The sequence below is a fragment of the Annulohypoxylon truncatum genome (assembly GCF_022578515.1).
Source record: "Annulohypoxylon truncatum strain CBS 140777 unplaced genomic scaffold F4807scaffold_13, whole genome shotgun sequence".
In the NCBI taxonomy this organism is placed as follows: domain Eukaryota; kingdom Fungi; phylum Ascomycota; class Sordariomycetes; order Xylariales; family Hypoxylaceae; genus Annulohypoxylon; species Annulohypoxylon truncatum.
The window spans coordinates 80,037-98,056 of record NW_025953799.1 but is presented as its reverse complement, the minus strand read 5'-3'; the positions used below and the strand labels follow the sequence as shown (position 1 = coordinate 98,056).

The 18,020-nt window shown below is 48.5% G+C and overlaps 6 protein-coding genes across 6 annotated transcripts; 3 read left to right on the top strand and 3 right to left on the bottom strand.

Annotated features, from left to right (window-relative positions):
• The first annotated feature begins 17 nt into the window (after nt 1–17).
• F4807DRAFT_422818 (proteasome A-type and B-type) lies at nt 18–1,416 on the top strand. The gene is made up of 5 exons (XM_047997724.1): nt 18–275; nt 333–352; nt 459–509; nt 560–1,162; nt 1,214–1,416. The coding sequence occupies exons 1-5, from the start codon at nt 232–234 to the stop codon at nt 1,330–1,332; spliced, it is 837 nt and encodes a 278-aa protein (XP_047854827.1). The 5' UTR covers nt 18–231; the 3' UTR covers nt 1,333–1,416.
• Nucleotides 1,411–2,988, bottom strand: F4807DRAFT_467122 (RCC1/BLIP-II; the record flags this gene model as incomplete). The annotated part of the gene is made up of 4 exons (XM_048002449.1): nt 2,323–2,988; nt 2,148–2,261; nt 1,890–2,097; nt 1,411–1,834 (listed from the first exon to the last, which is right to left on the bottom strand). The coding sequence occupies exons 1-4, from the start codon at nt 2,480–2,482 to the stop codon at nt 1,411–1,413; spliced, it is 906 nt and encodes a 301-aa protein (XP_047854826.1). The 5' UTR covers nt 2,483–2,988.
• Nucleotides 2,936–7,727, top strand: F4807DRAFT_459682 (uncharacterized protein; the record flags this gene model as incomplete). Its single annotated transcript, XM_048001405.1, has 7 exons — nt 2,936–3,172; nt 3,227–3,255; nt 3,352–3,400; nt 3,458–3,710; nt 3,771–4,240; nt 4,401–6,369; nt 6,424–7,727. The coding sequence occupies 7 exons, from the start codon at nt 2,936–2,938 to the stop codon at nt 7,725–7,727; spliced, it is 4,311 nt and encodes a 1,436-aa protein (XP_047854825.1).
• Nucleotides 7,728–7,990: 263 nt separating this feature from the next.
• F4807DRAFT_60074 (uncharacterized protein) lies at nt 7,991–9,552 on the bottom strand. Its single transcript, XM_048003255.1, has 5 exons — nt 9,078–9,552; nt 8,812–9,007; nt 8,628–8,737; nt 8,396–8,565; nt 7,991–8,334 (listed from the first exon to the last, which is right to left on the bottom strand). Exons 1-5 carry the CDS (start codon nt 9,460–9,462, stop codon nt 8,242–8,244), a joined length of 954 nt encoding a protein of 317 aa, XP_047854824.1. The 5' UTR covers nt 9,463–9,552; the 3' UTR covers nt 7,991–8,241.
• A 653-nt stretch (nt 9,553–10,205) lies between these two features.
• Nucleotides 10,206–13,375, top strand: F4807DRAFT_59960 (Rgp1-domain-containing protein). Its single transcript, XM_048003253.1, has one exon. It carries the CDS (start codon nt 10,628–10,630, stop codon nt 13,109–13,111), a length of 2,484 nt encoding a protein of 827 aa, XP_047854823.1. The 5' UTR covers nt 10,206–10,627; the 3' UTR covers nt 13,112–13,375.
• A 731-nt stretch (nt 13,376–14,106) lies between these two features.
• F4807DRAFT_59968 (WD domain-containing protein) lies at nt 14,107–17,687 on the bottom strand. The gene has a single exon (XM_048003254.1). The coding sequence runs from the start codon at nt 17,314–17,316 to the stop codon at nt 14,218–14,220; it is 3,099 nt and encodes a 1,032-aa protein (XP_047854822.1). The 5' UTR covers nt 17,317–17,687; the 3' UTR covers nt 14,107–14,217.
• Between the last annotated feature and the right edge of the window lie 333 nt (nt 17,688–18,020).

Here is an 18,020-nt window from a genome sequence, read left to right as displayed (position 1 = left end):
CGGGAGAAGGAGAAGGCGCTATGTAGTAGGTACTGAAGTGTACCTAATGTACCTAAGCTCTGACGCGCAAACTCGCGATGCCTAGCAAGCAACTGTAGCTCTCCACACACAGCTTGAGGTATCGTAGCCTCGCCATCTAATCCACCCAAACCACTTGCACACAACCTTGGAGTCTTTTAGTTTCCCACAGACATCATCCGAAATCCAGCCTCATAATATCTCCTTGCAGCAATGGCGGATCGTTACTCCTTCTCGTTGACCACTTTCTCCCCTAGGTAAATTCCTTTTAAACGATAATATTGCGTTGCGACCCCAAGCTAACTTCCTTGTAGTGGAAAACTAGTCCAGATCGGTATGCTTACTTTCCTGCCAGTCGCATGCCACTAGATGCTGGTGGATGACGAGGAGACTGGTCGTTGCAGTATTTCATGTTGTTTGCTAACGAACCGGTTCGCCAGAATATGCTCTCAACGCAGTCAACCAAGGTGTAACCGCCCTAGGCATCAAGGGTACGTATAAGACTGAAACCACCTCGAACTACATGGCTTACGGTTTGTAGCAACAAATGGCATCGTCCTGGCGACCGAAAAGAAGTCCTCTTCTCCTCTTGCCGACCCCTCCTCCTTGTCCAAGGTCAGCTTGATCACTCCCAACATCGGTATGGTTTATTCTGGAATGGGCCCCGACTACAGAGTGCTAGTGGACAAAGCACGAAAGGTTTCCCATACCGGCTACAAGCGAATTTATAACGAGTACCCGCCCACCAGAATATTGGTACAGGATGTTGCGCGAGTGATGCAGGAAGCCACACAGTCTGGTGGCGTTCGACCGTACGGTGTTAGTCTGCTGATTGCCGGATGGGACGAGGGTATTCTACCGGATGAGGAGTCCGCCGTTGAAGGCGAGATCGAGGGTGAGAAGAAGCCATCGGGCAAGACCGGTGGTATTCTGAGGGGCGGACCTATGCTTTACCAAGTTGATCCGTCTGGAAGTTATTTCCCTTGGAAAGCCACCGCCATCGGCAAGAGCGCAACAACAGCCAAGACTTTCTTGGAGAAGAGATACACGGAGGGTCTAGAGTTGGAAGATGCCGTTCACATTGCACTCCTGACCTTGAAGGAGACCATCGAAGGCGAGATGAACGGAGAGACGATCGAGATTGGTGAGTCGTAACAAAGTGCTTAATTAGAGAACGTGTACTAACCACTCGAAGGCATTGTTGGTCCGCCTGCTGACCACTTACTCGGAGTTGAAGGCGTTCATGGTGCAACCGGTCCACGATTCAGAAAGCTAACTCCACAAGAGATCGAGGACTACCTGACGAATCTATAAGCGTGATCATTACCCGGGTTTCGCAGGAGTTCACGTGTATCATAGAGCAGCATAGAGGGCCCAATTGAGGCAGAATCATCAAGGATCTTTGTCTTTGGTCAATATGAACGAAGTGCGCTGCCCTGCACTTACTCCGCAAACGATTTGTCCTACTCTTAACTGCAAAGATATCCTCGTCCACGCTCTTGCCTCTTTGACTGACAACCCTAGCTGACCATTCGTATTATCGCCAATGACGTATACCTCATGCTCAGAAGTGAGCACGATCATATGTGATTCTCCGACCCCGCAGTCAATTATATCGCTTTCTTTTATTACTACGGGTATCGGACTACCAGATAACCCTTCGAGAATGGCTCTTCGTCCCGGATGTCCGCCCCAAGCATAGAGATCATAGCCTTCCGTCAAGGCAAGGATCAAATATCCAGCGGCAAAGATTTTGATTATCTTGCCGGTCGGTAGGTCCTCCAGTTCTTCTACGAAACCAGGTCTCTCTGCTAGACTATCCCGTTGTAAGTCCTACTTACCCAAAACCAGGTAAGGTGTTAGAAGCTTACCTTGAATTTGTTGCCGATCTTCCGAGGCAATCGCTATAGCGCGCATCTCCCCAAGTCCAGACGCGACCATCTTTTGATAGAGCTACAAAGCCGGTTTCGTATGCTACCAGTTGGACGATTCGGCCCATTCCAGAAAAGTTCTGCTGCTCTGGTCCACTCCCAGAGAACTGAGATCCGTACTGGCAGATTGCATCGTGGCCATCATACTCTAAAACAATGTAAGCGGTATACAAAACCCATGATTGGAATAACATTTACCAGCTATAATGCCATTCCCTGCAAGAGCCGCCGTGAACGAGAGGAACTTCTCCTTGAGATTTGCTCGATTGGCATCGATGAAACCTGCTTGCCGTATTCCGGAGGTAGTTTTGACTACGTAATTCTCGTCAACGTATCTATTCGCGAGCCTAATAGGTAGGAGGGTAAGACTAACCAAAGGTACATTCTAAAAGGGAACATGGGTGTCCGATGAAATCATCTTTCAGGACGGACTGAAACGAGTGGATATCATCAGGTTCAGAAGATGTATCACTCTGCCCGTTATGAAATTGAAGTTGGCCCCAAGCGTTGAAACCAGTCGCAAGCAATTCCATAGCCGCGATCAAACTTGTGATACTAGAATATGACAGTATTGGATAAGTGGGACTTCGAGGTTGGTTTTTTATGCACCACAAGCCTCCTTTAGCCAATCAAATGTATTGGGTAGATGAATATATGCGAGTTCCCCTTCTTGCACTACACTACAACCTCAAAGTGTGTCGCTGCTTCAGACGGCAGCCTTGGAGCCTTACCGATTCAGAGCCCGTCATACTGACCTGTCGTTTCTGCCAACGCATCGAAATGATGTGGACAGTCGAGTAAATCAGTTTGGCTTGTTTTCCCGTTTCCTGTTTTTCGAACACCAAAAGTCATGCAAGGCTTCGCGAGTCCCTTCAAGCAAACTGCACCGAGAAAGACAATAGAAGACTACGCAGCGCACCTCAGTTGGACTAATTTCTTATATTAATTTGAACTCATATCAAATTTTGACAAATATTCACCAAGAGATGTCTTTATCATGGTTGGAAGACTCAAGCTCAGAATATTCAAGCGACGACGACGGTAATTCTCCTACTCGCCGAAACCAGGAAACACCCACTCTACCCCTGGTTGAGCCAAGTGAGGCTGTGGTCGAGGATGGCCTTACTGGAGACAGCCAGGCTACGGAACCAATAGTCATCCATGCTCGCGAATACCAGCTTGAAATGTTTGAAGAAAGCCTCAAACGAAACATAATTGTTACAGTAGGTGGGCAGATGCTGCCTTAACCGAGTCTCTAGGCTTATCAGCTTTTACAGATGGAGACGGGTACTGGGAAAACACAGGTGTAAGTCTACCGACCCGTTGGCGTGCAGCTTTCCCGATCTCGTAAATGTGTAATTAGCCATATTCTACTTCATGCGCGTGCTCACGGCCTTTTTAGCGCCGTCCTCAGAATACAAGCTGAACTTGAAAAGTCGCCAGCCGATAAAGTGAGCCATAAATATGAATTGTTATTTTTCGGTTGTGTCTGATACTAACTTTCACAGATTATTTGGTTCCTAGCTCCCACTCTCGCCCTTTGCGAGCAGCAAGTGAGAGTCCTCAGATCTCAGATTCCCTCTATCCAGATCAAATTTCTCAGTGGCGCAGACGGTATTGATACTTGGACGGATAGTCGTACTTGGAACGACTATCTGAAAAATACCCGTATCGTCGTCTCTACTCATCAAGTTCTCCTAGATGCAACCAGTCATGCATTTGTGCGGATCGATCGACTCTCCCTAGTCGTTCTTGACGAAGGTCAGTGAATCGTCTTCCCACAACACATCATAAGAAGTAACGTTGAACTAAAGTTGGCAGCGCACAACTGTGTCGGGAAACATCCTGGTAGCAAGTTCATGGCCTTGTATCATGACCGCAAAGCTGTTGGCCTTCCTGTTCCGTCAATACTTGGTCTGACAGCGAGTCCTATTATGAATTCGAAGCTTGACGCCCTCGAAATCATCGAAAAGACACTGGATGCTGTTTGCAAAAGCCCAACTATTCACCGAGAAGAGCTTATGTCTATTGTCAAACGACCGATTATGTACTACATTTTCTATTCTCAGCTCGACGATATCCCTCGCACCAGGTCGATGAATAGTTTAGCTGAAGTGTTCCACAATCTGGATATATACAAAGATCCATATATCGTTCGTCTGCAAACAGACAGAAGCGAGCGTAGTCGGGTAGCTATGAAAAGGGCCCTAGAAAAGAGGAGTACCTACGTCTTCAATCAGATGAAATCTTTATGGCGAAAGAGTTCCGAGATCCAGAGAGAGCTTGGATCAGTGAGTAATTTCCCATGACTTCTTTCCCTTCGTCTGAGATCAAACTATATCGGATTTCCTATGTTTGCTTATGGGCGATGAACTTCAGGATTGACGTTTTGGAGTAAAATCGCCCTCATTGCCTTCTTACTTGGTAGCTAGTAATAACTCTATGAAATAGTGGGCTGCGGATTACTTTATATATGCTAGCATATCTAGCTTCCTCGAATCGGTAAAGGAGAATGACTCTTGGTTTCGTGAGTGGGAAATTGAGGAGAAACAATACCTATCAGATGCCTTAGGAAAGATCACTATATCGCGGCCGCCGCCACTTGGAGATAACATACCCGCCGTCGATATCTCGAGCAAAGTCACAGCTCTTATACAGGAGCTCTCAGCTTCAGTTGACGAGATGATAGGTATTATTTTCGTACGGGAGGTCGCTACAGTGGCCGTCTTAGCACATATGCTCTCCATCCATCCCTTGATCAAAGACCGCTTTCGGATTGGAGCCATGATAGGTACGAGTAATCACGCCGCCCGAAAACGAGACATCGGTACCCTCAACAAGAATGGTGGTTATCAAGACCTAGAGAAATTCCAGAACGGAACACTTAACCTCCTCATAGCTACAAGTGTATTAGAAGAGGGTATCGACGTCCCAGCCTGTAATATGGTTATATGTTTCGACAAACCGGACAATTTGAAAGGTTTTATTCAAAGGCGTGGAAGAGCTCGGATGAGAGAATCAAAGCTTGTTCTACTTTTGGATAACCCTACGCGCCAGGTAGATGAATGGACGGCACTCGAGGAAGAAATGAAGAGGCGCTATGAAGAGGATCTGCGGTACATTCAAGAACTCGTAGAGCTTGAAGAATCGGAGCAACCACAAGTTGAACCGCTTTATGTAGCAGAGACCGGCGCACGTATTGACTTTGACCAAGCGAAATCCCATCTGGAACATTTCTGCAGAGGGCTTTCAACTCGACAGTATGCCGATTCGCAACCCTACTATATTTTCAAACGAACGCACACTTGGTTGAACGAATTCCCGAAGATAACTGCAACTGTCGTCCTACCAATGTCACTTTCTCCCGAACTTCGCCGGATAGAGAGCAGTGGATTCTGGTTTTCAGAGAAGAATGCAAGCAAAGATGCTGCCTTCCAAGCATATAAGGCAATATACGAAGCCGGCCTACTCAATGAAAATTTGCTACCCAAGACCCATGAATTCTTGAGAAGCTATGATACAAGGGCTGGGATGGCTGAGGTTCATGAGCGATGGAGCCCATGGACGCGAATTGCGCATGCTTGGGGTCAACAAAAGGAGATTTATCAACGTCGACTACAATTGATAAATCAGAACGGTGGTGTAATGTGTGAATTTGATGTCTCACTGCCTGTACCTTTTCCAGAATTGCCAGGTTTTGACATCTTTTGGGACAAATCGAATTCTTGGCGAGTCGAAATGGGAGGAATGACAGTCGTGTCTGCGACAGATCTCCACGCCGATCAAAGCCCGGCATTGATGGATCTAGCATACGGGCATCGCAAATTGGGTGTACGGGATAGCGCACAAATCTTGCACATTCGATCGCCGACTCAGGATATTCCATTTCACGAGCTTGTCGGTCATAAATGTGTGGAAGGGACCCACCTTGACGACACAGTTCTCATACGATATAACAATGGAATCCCCTTCGTCTTGAAAGCCTGGCTACCCGTTCTCGACCCAGCTATTCCAGTGACGGAAATGCTACGCGAACAACCATCAGATGTCCCTTGGTTGCTGTTAGAGAAATTCTCACGGCGAAAGAATTTCCTTCATCCCGTTCTTCTTGGAGAAACAACACCTACTAAACGAGCTCAAATAGCTATGCCGGCACACCTTTGTCGAATAGATGGCATCCATGCATCCAACGCGTACTTCGGTGCTCTTATTCCCTCGATTACTCATATGGTAGAGATCTACCTAGTTGCAAATGAACTACGCAATACCTTACTGAAAGATGTTGGTTACTCGGACATCTCACTTGTCAGTACCGCCATCAATGCCCCAGGTACTGGGGAGGGAACCAACTACGAAAGAATTGAGTTTCTTGGGGATGCGATTCTTAAAATGTTTACAACGGCCACTGTCACTGCTAATAGTATATCACCATAAATTATGATGCATGGAAATGATGAATGCTGACTTTACACAGATCCTAATTACCCAGAAGGGTTCCTTGACGCTATCAAAACAAGTATAGTATCTAATGCTAGGCTTTGCCGTTCGGCAGTCGAGACTGGCTTGGACAAATTCATTCTCAAAAAGGGGTTTGGGAGCAGGAAATGGCAATCCCTTTACGTGGAAGATCTTGTCAAGGCAGATATAAATGCAGATAATAAACGGACAATGTCAACCAAGACACTTGCAGACGTTGTGGAGGCTTTGATCGGAGCTGCTTTTATAGACGGCGGACTGACTGGAGGACTGGGTGAAGGACTGGCCAAAGCCCTCACTTGTATCCGAATATTCATCCCCGAGGTTGAATGGCGCAGCCTTGAACAATCTCGTGCTGCTTTGTTTAACCAGACTTCACTGAGCACGGAGCTTATCGCCCCTCTCGTCCCTCTGGAACAGCTGATCGGATATTCTTTCAAGAACAAGAACCTACTCGTCGAAGCAGCTACGCATTCCTCATTCGGCTTCGTGAATTCAACGGGATCATGTATGGAGCGTCTAGAGTTCCTTGGAGATGCGGTCCTCGACAATATCGTTGTCACCGTCCTGTGGGATTTCGAACGAGAAATGGACCAGCGGGAGATGCACCTTTTCCGCACCGCCTCCGTCAACGCGGATATCCTCGGCTTCCAGTGCATGGAGTGGACTATCTCGCAGGAGGCCACCGAGATCGCCGAAGACAAGACGACCGTCACAAAGCACGTCGAGATCCCGTTCTGGAAATTCATGCGCCACTCGTCGCGGGAGGTGGGAGTGCGGCAGCAGGCCACGGAGGACATATACACGCGAGAGAAAGAACCGATTCGCGACGCGATAAAGAATAGCCAGGGCTATCCTTGGGTCGAACTCGCTCATCTCCGCATTCCTAAGTGCTTCTCCGACTTCTTCGAGAGCGTGCTCGGCGCCATCTGGGTGGATTCAGGGTCGATGGAGACGTGTGCCCAGTTCGTCGAGAGGGCCGGCATACTGCCGTACCTGCGCCGCATGCTCAGGGACCGCGTCGACGTGCTGCACCCTAAGAACCACCTAGGCATACTAGCGGGGAAGTACACCAAGACGGTGGAATACAGGAACGAAGTCCGCGAAGTGGAAGACGGGTCTAGGGAGCTGTTCTGCAGGATCCTAGTCGACGGAGAAGTTATCGTGGAAGCTGGAGGTGGCGTTACTCCTGAGGAGATACAGACCAAGGCCGCGCACATGGCCTACAAGATCCTCAAGGCCCGCGAGGATAATGGTGAGTTGACTAAAAGTAACGCCAAGGGTGATGTTATCATGACATGAATGGATGTTTGGACGATTGGATGGATTATGAACGTGTCTTAGGTTGCTTTGGAGCGTTAGGCAAACAGGATGTTGACATGTTGAATGTTGAATAACGCGAAACGACCCCTATTTCATAGGTTTTAGTGAATTGGTGATTGGGGAATTGAACACAATCACATATCATCTGCAACTAAAATTATCTGCCATGGCATTCTTGAGGTCATATGCAACCTTTTATGTTGTCATTTGAAATAGACTGGAAAGTAGCACTTGATTACCATGAAATCGTACCCTTTCCCCACCAGCCTGCCAGACATTCTTAGACCCTTTTCAGCCCCCAAGCAAACCGCATTGAAGCATATGTGAGCATATCCCCCTTCAAATCGAGCTTGTGAATATTCCAGTGTGCCTAACCATGATCATACGACTTGACCACTGTCATCATCATCCAGTAACGACTTCCTTCCCATCGGCCATGATCGACGTCTTGTACTGCGAAAACAGCGTTGCTGGATAGGCCATCGAGTCATCTTCATCCACGCTTAACTGTCTTGCGCTCTTGCTTGACGTCCTCATACTCTTCACGCTTACGCTTATGGGCGAAAATTGTGTGGCTAGACTTGGGCTATGTTCCAGTCAGTGATTGTTTGATAAAGTGGCCATCTCAGCAATATAAGTAGGCTTACTTGCTGTAGTCGTTCTGCTGCTAGAGCCGCACTGCTCTCCTGCTTGAGTCCAGCCAGGGGTGCAGATTTTGTACCTTCAGTCTCTTCCTTCTTGATCTTCTGTTCTGATAAACATTGTGAATCAGGATTTGGTTGAGGTGGAGGGATGACTCCTTCCTGCGCTAGAGCCTCTATTGGATGGTTAGTCGAAAAGAAAAAGAAAAGGAGAATGATACCAAAAAAAGGCACGCACCTTTAGAACGATACATGAACTGGAAAACGGCGATAGGTCCATTATCTTTGGGCAAGGGCTTGCTTTGAGTACGATGGAGTGGTCCGACCACCTTTTTTGGAGTTGAGAATCTATTTCGGGAGAATCAGTCAAGGTGCACCTTGCAGATAATATATTGACTCGGAAGAAAGAGAACTTCTCTTACCCAGTACCGTGAGAGACTGTTTTACCCTTCAATGTCTCTTCAGCAAGCGTAAATCCTACTGGAGGAGCATATCGCTTCGGCAATCCGTTGTTGGATTTGATCCCGATAGCTCTATAGACTTTGACCTTAATGGTGCCCATTCCAGCAGCCACTCTGTCCAGGTCGTCGACAATCTTGTCTCTATCTGCATCTTCAACTGTATGGCAATATCATATTTTTGTTAGTCGGCCATGAAAGCTGCAACAGGAGGTGGGATTATGACATACCCTGTGTGATGCCCGTGAATTTGAACCCTTGCTTCACAAGTTGGTCCTTGTCGTCCGTACGAAATAAGTGGCCGATACTGAACTTCCAATCACTAAAGAAAGTGTCACTCTCATAACAATGCTTGCTCAGGCCGGTTGTCCCATCAATAATAGTAATGAATCGTAGGCAATGGTCCTCGTAGCCCCAAGGATACTCATCCGTGACCTTAAGATGAATTCTGAATGGGGAATCGTCTTCGCATTCGATGAACTTGGTGCAGACGGCGGCTTTCTTGTTTTCCTGTTCTTTCTCTGGAGCCTTAGGATCGTCATACTCTACGGCAGCTCGACCATTCATGTGAATAGTCACTTCGACTCCAGGGACCTCGGGGATAATTATTGCCATATTGCCGTGAGGGTGATTCAGGGGAGATAAACAATGTGAAGGCTTTGCTTAGATTGGGTTGCGCCGGATAATAGATGTTCTTTTTTAAAAAAAATATCTTCGGCGATAGATGGTTGCGATGAAGAATTGGGATGGAATAGTGGTGTATTTATAGTATTAGCGACTAGCAGTCGTCGAGGGCAGTGACTGCCATAATCAGTAGCTACCTACTTACCTAGGTACCTAGTAGTTTATATAAAGAGGAAGGTACCTTCCCTAGAAACTATATTTATTGCCTAGTTGCTCCTTCAGTTCCAGAGCTATTTTCATGGTAGTACTCTAAGTTGACAAGAACGACTGAAGGCATTGAGAGGATACGTGATATACAACCCAGGAAACTTTGAGCACTTCAAAGAAACTAACACTGAGCAGTCGTCGGGACTCATTATTTCCTCCTTTTCTTATATCTATTATATAGTAGGTATATATACGTTTATTTCGTCTTTCCTAGATAATATACAGCTTGCTGACTGGTTTGTCTGCTATCTTGCAGTTTGTGATAATGGAAGCCGGTAGACAGAGATGAAGTGAGACGCTTATATATAATTGGCTGAATCAGTGGTGTTGCCTACTAATTGCTAACAAGTACCTAGGTATTTATGTAGGTACAGTGGAAGGTCCGAAGGGCTAAATACCAGGTATGTATTTTCGGGGAATACGTTTTACCAGCACCCGAGCTGCAGGGGCGGTCCCATCGCGGCAGGGACTAGGTCTTGCTGATCTACCAAGAGCATACTGATGCATCATCCAACTCATCCCTGGCACTCTCAACCTTGGAAGTGATAACAACCTTCCTCCAATCGTCGCCCTATTACGAATTGTTTCCAACTCTACCAATTTAATCAGCCTATTTCAAATCGAAAACATCACAAACTCCGTCAATCAATTCGCGATACAACATCGCAAATTCGAATCCAGATTAACGCCTTTCCACACCGAATTACTACCTGTTTCCTAGCTCCAAACCTGCTATTCCGATATCATCATCCTGCACGTTGGCTATCTCGACTTGCGACAGGCTCGTCGTCCTGCTCCATAGGGCTGCCCAGTTTTGTTTTAGGTGATAGAATGACGACGATGAGGTCCCATACATGAGCCTTCTCCTTCGATTGGAAGGAGTCTCACCATGCCACCGGAAGGAGTACTGAGCAATATTCGAGTCTTCATAACATGGGATGACCAGACTGTCTTTGCTGGCGAGGATATCAAGTGTCACATCACTTTCAAAAATATTGCGCCTGGTCCAAACCAGACGAGATCTTCTAGCCAGCAACCGCCGACTATTCCCGAACGATCGAGACAGCCGTCACCCCTACTTAGTCCGAGGACAAAACCGAACAATGGGTTGACACCCCCGGCACCCACGCGAGGACATCGCTCTACCTTATCTCTGACAGTTCCCTCGAGTAGCTCACGATTAAGGGGGCCTCCCCAACAATGGACCCCGACACAATCATCGCCGCAACGGCCTGGCCATGCTCACAAAAGATCACTTTCTATAGTGTCTATAGGATCGGCAGCAACAATCGAAGAACAGTCGCATGGAAAATCATCTCCCGCACGACCTCCACGTCCTCCACGTGGCCATGGAAGGTCTGCGAGTTTACAGATATCACCAAGAGGTGGACTCATAAATGGCCCACAATCAGCGGCCTTGCCAAGTAGACGACCCTTTGGTTCGGAATCCTCACCCTTGTATAACTCCTTTCCCCCAACTAAGCATGGGTTTGGTCGCGCATCGGGTGCCTCGACCGTGCCGAACACACCCGGCTTCAATGGCTCACATCCACCTAAAAGAAGCCCCGGGGCGATGCCGGATTTTAAATTCCCCATGACGCCGTCGCCACAATCAACAGAAGGTGTCTCACCGACAGCCCAGCCGGTAGATTATTTGTCAGCGCCTGGGTCTGGAACGGGTGGGGTTGTAAGTCTCCCAGTGCGTTCAAAGGACCCAATTCCTACCATTACCGAACAATCTGTCCCCGCTGCAGCACGGATATTGTCTGCGGCGAGTATTGCCGGTGGAACTCCTAGGAGTAGTGGCGAGTTTTATTCATTGAGCAATAATTCATCCGAGACATTAGCATCAGAGTATGTGACGCAACCATTACACGGCGGGCGTAGGCCAGCCCACTTACGACGAGGCTCTGGCATGTTAAGCATAAGCCAGGCGCGACTGCCAGAGTCGTTAATGATGGGTTATGCACAGGTGCAAGGTTCCTTCACTCTTGATGGGTCCCTTATCAACTTGGGCCCCTTCGAGGCGGTTAAGCGGAAAGCTGTGTTAGGTGGGCAAGGAGGCGGCGTTATTGGCGTTGAAAGCTCAAAAAGGGCTAGTGGGCTCTTGACCGGCTTTGGCTGGGGAAGTCTCGGGAATTCCATCGGAGAGCTCCTTGGTGGCGGCGAACTCAGTAGCATCAAGCAGATGCGAGGTGTTGCCAGCTCCAAATCCATCCCTCTACTATCAACACCGCAATCGATATTATTCGTGGACTTGCAACTCGCTCCTGGCGAGAGTAGAACTTATGAATATTCGTTCAAATTACCAAAAGGCCTGCCTCCAACACACCGAGGCAAGGCTATGAAGATTTCGTATAGCTTGGTCATTGGCACCCAAAGGCCGGGTGGTACTAAGGAGCAGCAAGTGCGCTCAGTCGAGATTCCATTTCGCGTTTTAGGGAGTGTTAATAGCCATGGCGAGATTCTTGGCCATGACCTACTTTCTCCCTACATCATTCTTCGCGACCTTGCGAAGGTAAAGGCTCTTGATAAATCTGCTATTTATACCCCTTCGAAGAGGCATAAACCCGACCACCCCGGTTCCACGTACAACGGATTCCTTGGTTATGTCGAGGAGCTTCTTGACCGACCCCATCGAGGTCTCGGACTTCTATCCCCAACAGCCACGGCTCCCCAATCCCGCCGCACATCTGCTTTCGAGGAGTCGGCCTCCGCGAAAGACGCCATAGACCTTGCCATTATCCGATCAAATTTGTCGTCTGATTCCGGACAGAGCAGTAACCGCTTCGAAATAGCTCGAAACGGCCGACGCGTTGGCGTCGTCATGCTCGCGCGCCCCGCATACAAGTTAGGAGAGTCGGTAAACATGGCCATCGACTTCACTGGTGCCGAGATTCCGTGTTACGCCATCCACGCAGCCCTAGAGACGGCGGAGCGTGTCGAGCCAACGCTAGCGCTAAGGAGTGAGGCCAGCGTACACAGAGTCACGCGCAAGGTCTACGGCAGCTCCAGCGAGGCCACACTGTTCGCCCGCCGCGTCGTCTTCAGTCCCACCATACCCATCAGCGCGACCCCTGAGTTTGTCACCAGCGGCCTGAGCCTTGAATGGAAGATTAGGATCGAGTTCGTCGTCCCGTCGTCTGCCACAGAAGGCCCCGACCTTGCCGACTCGGATACCGGGACCCAGCCTCATCCGTTGTTAGAGGAGATTTCCCGCGATGAGAGAGGCGGGCTCGTGCTTGTTGCGGCCGAGAACCTGGACTGCGAGAGCTTCGAGGTCGCTGTCCCACTGAGGGTGTATGGCGCGGTATGTAATGGACTCGAGCGTCTTGAGAGAGACGAGGCGCAGCAGGAGGGGCTTGTAGTATAAATATCCCCTTATGTAGGATATGAAAGTGGAGAGGGGGTCAGCGGCGCGATTTGGTATAAGATATCTTCAGGTCTATACGGGCTAGAAAAAAAAGAGGCAAACGAGCAAACCAAACTAACGAACAAGCGGTCGGAGTAAGAAAAAATTATGGGATTGGCGAGGCGGCTCCAAAAACAACAACATCAAACGAGACAAATGTCACCCAGTTGGAATACCTTCAAATATCTATAGATGGATGTATTCTTGTAACCTAGTTTTGGAGATGATGAGATGGCGAGATGGGGACGAGTTGTGCAGTCCCGGTCCCATACGGTCTTATCCCCGTTTATAGAAGTTATGCCAATAGGGCTCAACTCGTCGAATTCATGTAATTATATCGGGCTAGCTAGCTAGGTAGTTATTACCATACCGCGCAGGACTGAGCTTTGCCTATTTTTTTCAAGAATACCTACCTACCTACCAACCTGATCTCCCAATCCACTGTGATTTTGTATGTGCATGTTGCCTCCCTATTTTCTTGGTCGCGGTTTACTTACCTAGGTACATACCCTGCCGAATAGGTAGTGTAGAAGCAAGAAAAGTCAAGCCTTCACGGAAGTCATATGTACAAGCGAAAGAAGAAGCGAAGTTGGAGCAAGTAGATGCCCAATGAAATGGGCAAAAGTCAATTGATGCGGTGTAAACAAAGCGGAAGGCAGCTCCCGTCTCAAGCTGATAGCAATAAAGTCTCCCTACCTCCGATTCCCTACCTAGCGCACATCCCCTCGGCGCTGTTCCCTTATAACTCCTATTTTTGTTTTTCTCCTGCCAAGTGGTATCATATTGAGTAGAAGCCAACGAGTTATGACTCGACAAACGGATAAGAAAAAATAATAAATCCACCATTATCCTAACGCCGTAAGTTGTGTCTACCTCCTCCTAGACACTTTACCGAAAAGAGCGGGAAAAAAGAATGTCCTGAACGCCCGTAGTCACCGACGACTACAACCCTCCATCCTTCCTTCGTCCCTCCTCCCCTTTTACCCACGTCGGCGGCGCAGGACGTATGTCGCGCATTTCGTGATATACAAAACGAATAGTACATACTAATGAAATGACAATTCGAGCTACGTCGAATTCGAATCGCTACTAGAGGCAGCCGCAGACCCTGCTGAAGCTGCTGAAGCTGCCGAAGCTGCCGAAGCTGCTGAACTAGGACGTTTTCTAGGCAAGTCTGGTTCTTGGTCTGAAATCGATCGATAGTTTAGCCGGAGTTTTTCGTCGAGCATAGCAACCAAACGCTCCGAGTACTGGTCGAGCAGGCCGTTCAGCAACGTGTCGCTCATAGCCTTGCTTCGCGTGGCCCGGTCGCCTAATGCAACCGCGGTAAGACGAAGCTCCTGATCTAGCTCAGCTAATACATCCTGGCTGACGGGATCGGAGGAAGCTAGTTTCTTCCGGTAGGTCCGCAGCGTTCGACAAGCCTGCTCTGTAGCCATGTTGAGGGACCCAAACGCTCTCAAATTGCCATTGCTTTTGGTTTTCGCAGAGTTGAGAGCTGGTAGAGACGGGCGCCTCTTTATTCTCGTCTTGGGACTAGCTGGGGGACTAACACACCGGCTATCCTGCGACGGTCGCCTAGACGGGGTATCCTCAACGACAGATAACGATGGACCTGTCTGAAGCGGAGGAACAGGCGTCTTTGCGGAAGAAGACGGTGATGCGGCTGACAAATTAAATATAGACCTCCTCTTTGAGACCGTCCTCGGGGGCGATCGTCGTCCGGCGGATGGGGAAGAGCGCTGGAACTCGGCGAGCTCAGCTTTGGATAGAACGCGCCGAAGAGTAGGTCGAGAAACGGTAGAACTATCTTTAATGGGAGACGGTTCACCGGTAGCAGCACCCCATGATGGATCCTGCAAATCCATCTCCCAGATCATCATCGTACCGTCAGATCCGACACTCACAATCCTCCGCTTACTGTCATTGCTCTCAAGCAATGCTAGGCCATTGATAGATTCCGTATGGCCCCATTCACGATCCAAGAAAGCCCCTGATTGGGCGTCGTATATCCTGATCGACTTATCTGTATTTGAGATGCCCAGAAGAATTGCTGGTTCTTTCTCAGTAGCGGATCGGGCCGTGAGGGAATCCAAAACGACAGATTCGATTCCGGTTTCATCGATACATTTAAATGTATTCGTGAGCTTTCCACCTTCCAAGTCAAATATAGAGACGGACCGATCCATTAATGAAACATACAATGACTTCCCATCCGAGCCCGTCGTCATGTTTGACGGTGTCCCTTTCAGGGGAAGCGTTTTAGAGGGGATAGCCGCCATGGCATCCGGTTCGCCATCTTTCGTTACTAGATCATGGATCTGTAACGTTCTGTCTAGAGAACAAGTTATCACTCTATCCGCTGACGGAACAAGTACTTGGACCACCCTAGCGGCGAACTCGAGCGTTTGAAAATGTTCAAATTCCCCACTTGTCGTCTTGTGGAATAATTGAGCCGTACGGTCTCGACCGCAAGTTGCGATGACAAACTTCGATTTATCCTCATAAGTGTCGATAAATTGGCAATCAGATGCATGTGCTTTCATAGATGCCACACATTTCTGAGTTGAAAAGTCGATGATCTTAACAACGCCAAGTTTATCCCCTGTAACGAAGAATTTGCCGCCCGTCGTAGCTCGGACCAAGGTTAATTGGTTAAGAAGATCAGGCTCGTCCTCAGAATAAGCCTCGTCGAGAGGCACCTGAAAAGAAGATTTTACCTGGCCATCAACATCCCACAATATGACCTGTCCAGATGCGGACCAACTATAAAAATCAGCATCTGGTGCATTCGGGCGCTTGAGAGCATCGACACCCAGAACGGAGTCTTGGTGTCCCGAGATCGGGATAGGTGACGTCAAGTCTACTTTCTCGGGACCTTCTAGTTTCTGGGGGTTCTGGTCAAATTCCCAAACGTGAATAGTCCGTTTAGTATCGACAGTTACCATGTTATCCTCGAGAAATCCCATCGCGAACAGACCCGCAAACGACCCTACGTTTGTTTCTAGGCAGTCCGGATTAGATTCCAAAAAGGAGGTCAGATTAAGGGTCGCCAGTTCCCCCGACCTGCCACCAATATAGACAACATTTTCGCGTATCGCCACGCAGGTTGTGCCAAAACCACTTTCGAGGACATTGGTCAACTTCATCTGCTTGTCCGCATCGTCGAATAGGCATATATCGCCCGTCTCAGAGCAGATGATGGCCTTTGTATCGTCGATAGCGGCGGCGCACGAGAATGTCGCGTCTATCATGTTACCGAGTAACACATTCCGACCGGACAGCGTCTTTTGGTGTGGCTGAGGGGCCGCGTTTGGCTCACCAATGAACTTCTGTTTCACGGGAGACGGCGATTGGCCCTCTTCAACCCTCCACACCTTTACGTGACGTACACCCAAAGTAATTAGGTTGTTCCCCACCCATATCATACCACGAATGTACGATGTGCATCTGTTTTGCTGAAACAGTTTAGCAGCACCTGTTTTGCTGTCTATCTTCCATATGAAGAGGAAGCCGTCGTTCGCAGATCCGAGGGAGGCAAGGTACTTCGAGTCGGGAGACCAAGCAACAGCCTTCACCCCGAACCCGTGCTCGCTAATAGACACGAGCGGGGTATCGGACGAGTTGTCTTCCAGGCTGAAGATGAGCACCCGAGGAGCATAGCCGGTTTCCCCAACGGCTAAAAATCTTCCCTCATTGCTGAGGGCTAGACACGTTGCGGCCTTGATACGTTCTCGACTTGTCCACGTCTTCGACGATGACGTCGGAGATTCGGACCAATCATGGGAACCATGGGATGATTCTCGCAACGAGACTCTATTTCGACTGTCGTTTGCTTTTGGAGTCTGTGTGGGGGTCGAAGGAGAGTAAGGATGCGGAGGGATACTGTAGATGGGGGTGGCAGTTGGGCGAGCTCGGTAAAAGCGCTGAGTATATTCAGCTCCGTCGACGTCGACCACAACCACAGCTCCCCCGGCGATATAGGCGAATAAAGATTTTACGGTGTCGAAACCTGTGGGCGAAACACAGGTAGTGCCGACGACCCGTTTCAAGGAGAGGCGAGGTTCTATCGAGGCTCTGCTACGATAGGGAGTTCGAGTAGGATGGGGCAGGTAAGGCGAGTTCGATGGGGTCAATTTTAGCCGATTCGAAGGAGTGGACGCCATCTTTTTGCCATTGATTGTTTTCTCTCTAGAATGCTATATAGATAGGACTGAAAGGGGGGGGTTGAACTAAAGAGAAGTTTCTTTTCTCAAGTAATATTGCTGGTGCTAGAAATTTCTATGCGGTGAAGTGTCATGGAGATCTGGTTCAAGTCTTGTGGATAAGAGAAGTTTGAAAAGGGCGCAGGCCAAGAGGCTAATTAATACAGTATAACAATGAGAAGAAGGCGTTTGTGTGCCCTCTTTGAGTTATAATAAGGGGATGTGTAAAAATATTAAGAGACAAGAGGCGCAAAAGGAGGAAAGATGAAAGGGTCAAAAGCTATAACAATGTCAACTAGGAAGCTACACCGCGAGTCATTGTTGTTCACTACTTACAGTGACGTGAAAGGAAAATATTGGAGGAAGTCTTATTAGGATTGCATGTAGCTCATGTAGCTCTAGCCGAAGGAAATCACGGAGAAGGACAAAGCCCTAATACTGAAAGGCTATTAGTCGTAGAGGATCTGTTGAGCTTCGCACACCTCGTTCGAGAGAGGGTCTAAAGATAGGTCAAGAGGTCAAGAGGTCAAGAATAGGGCCACCTAGGTATGCAGGCGTCTAGAAAAGAATGTCCATTATAATGCCCATAATGCCCGTTATTTTATCGAGAGCAAAAAAAGCGAAAGCCGATCCCTTAGACCTCTTGCAATTGGGAAGAAGAGGTG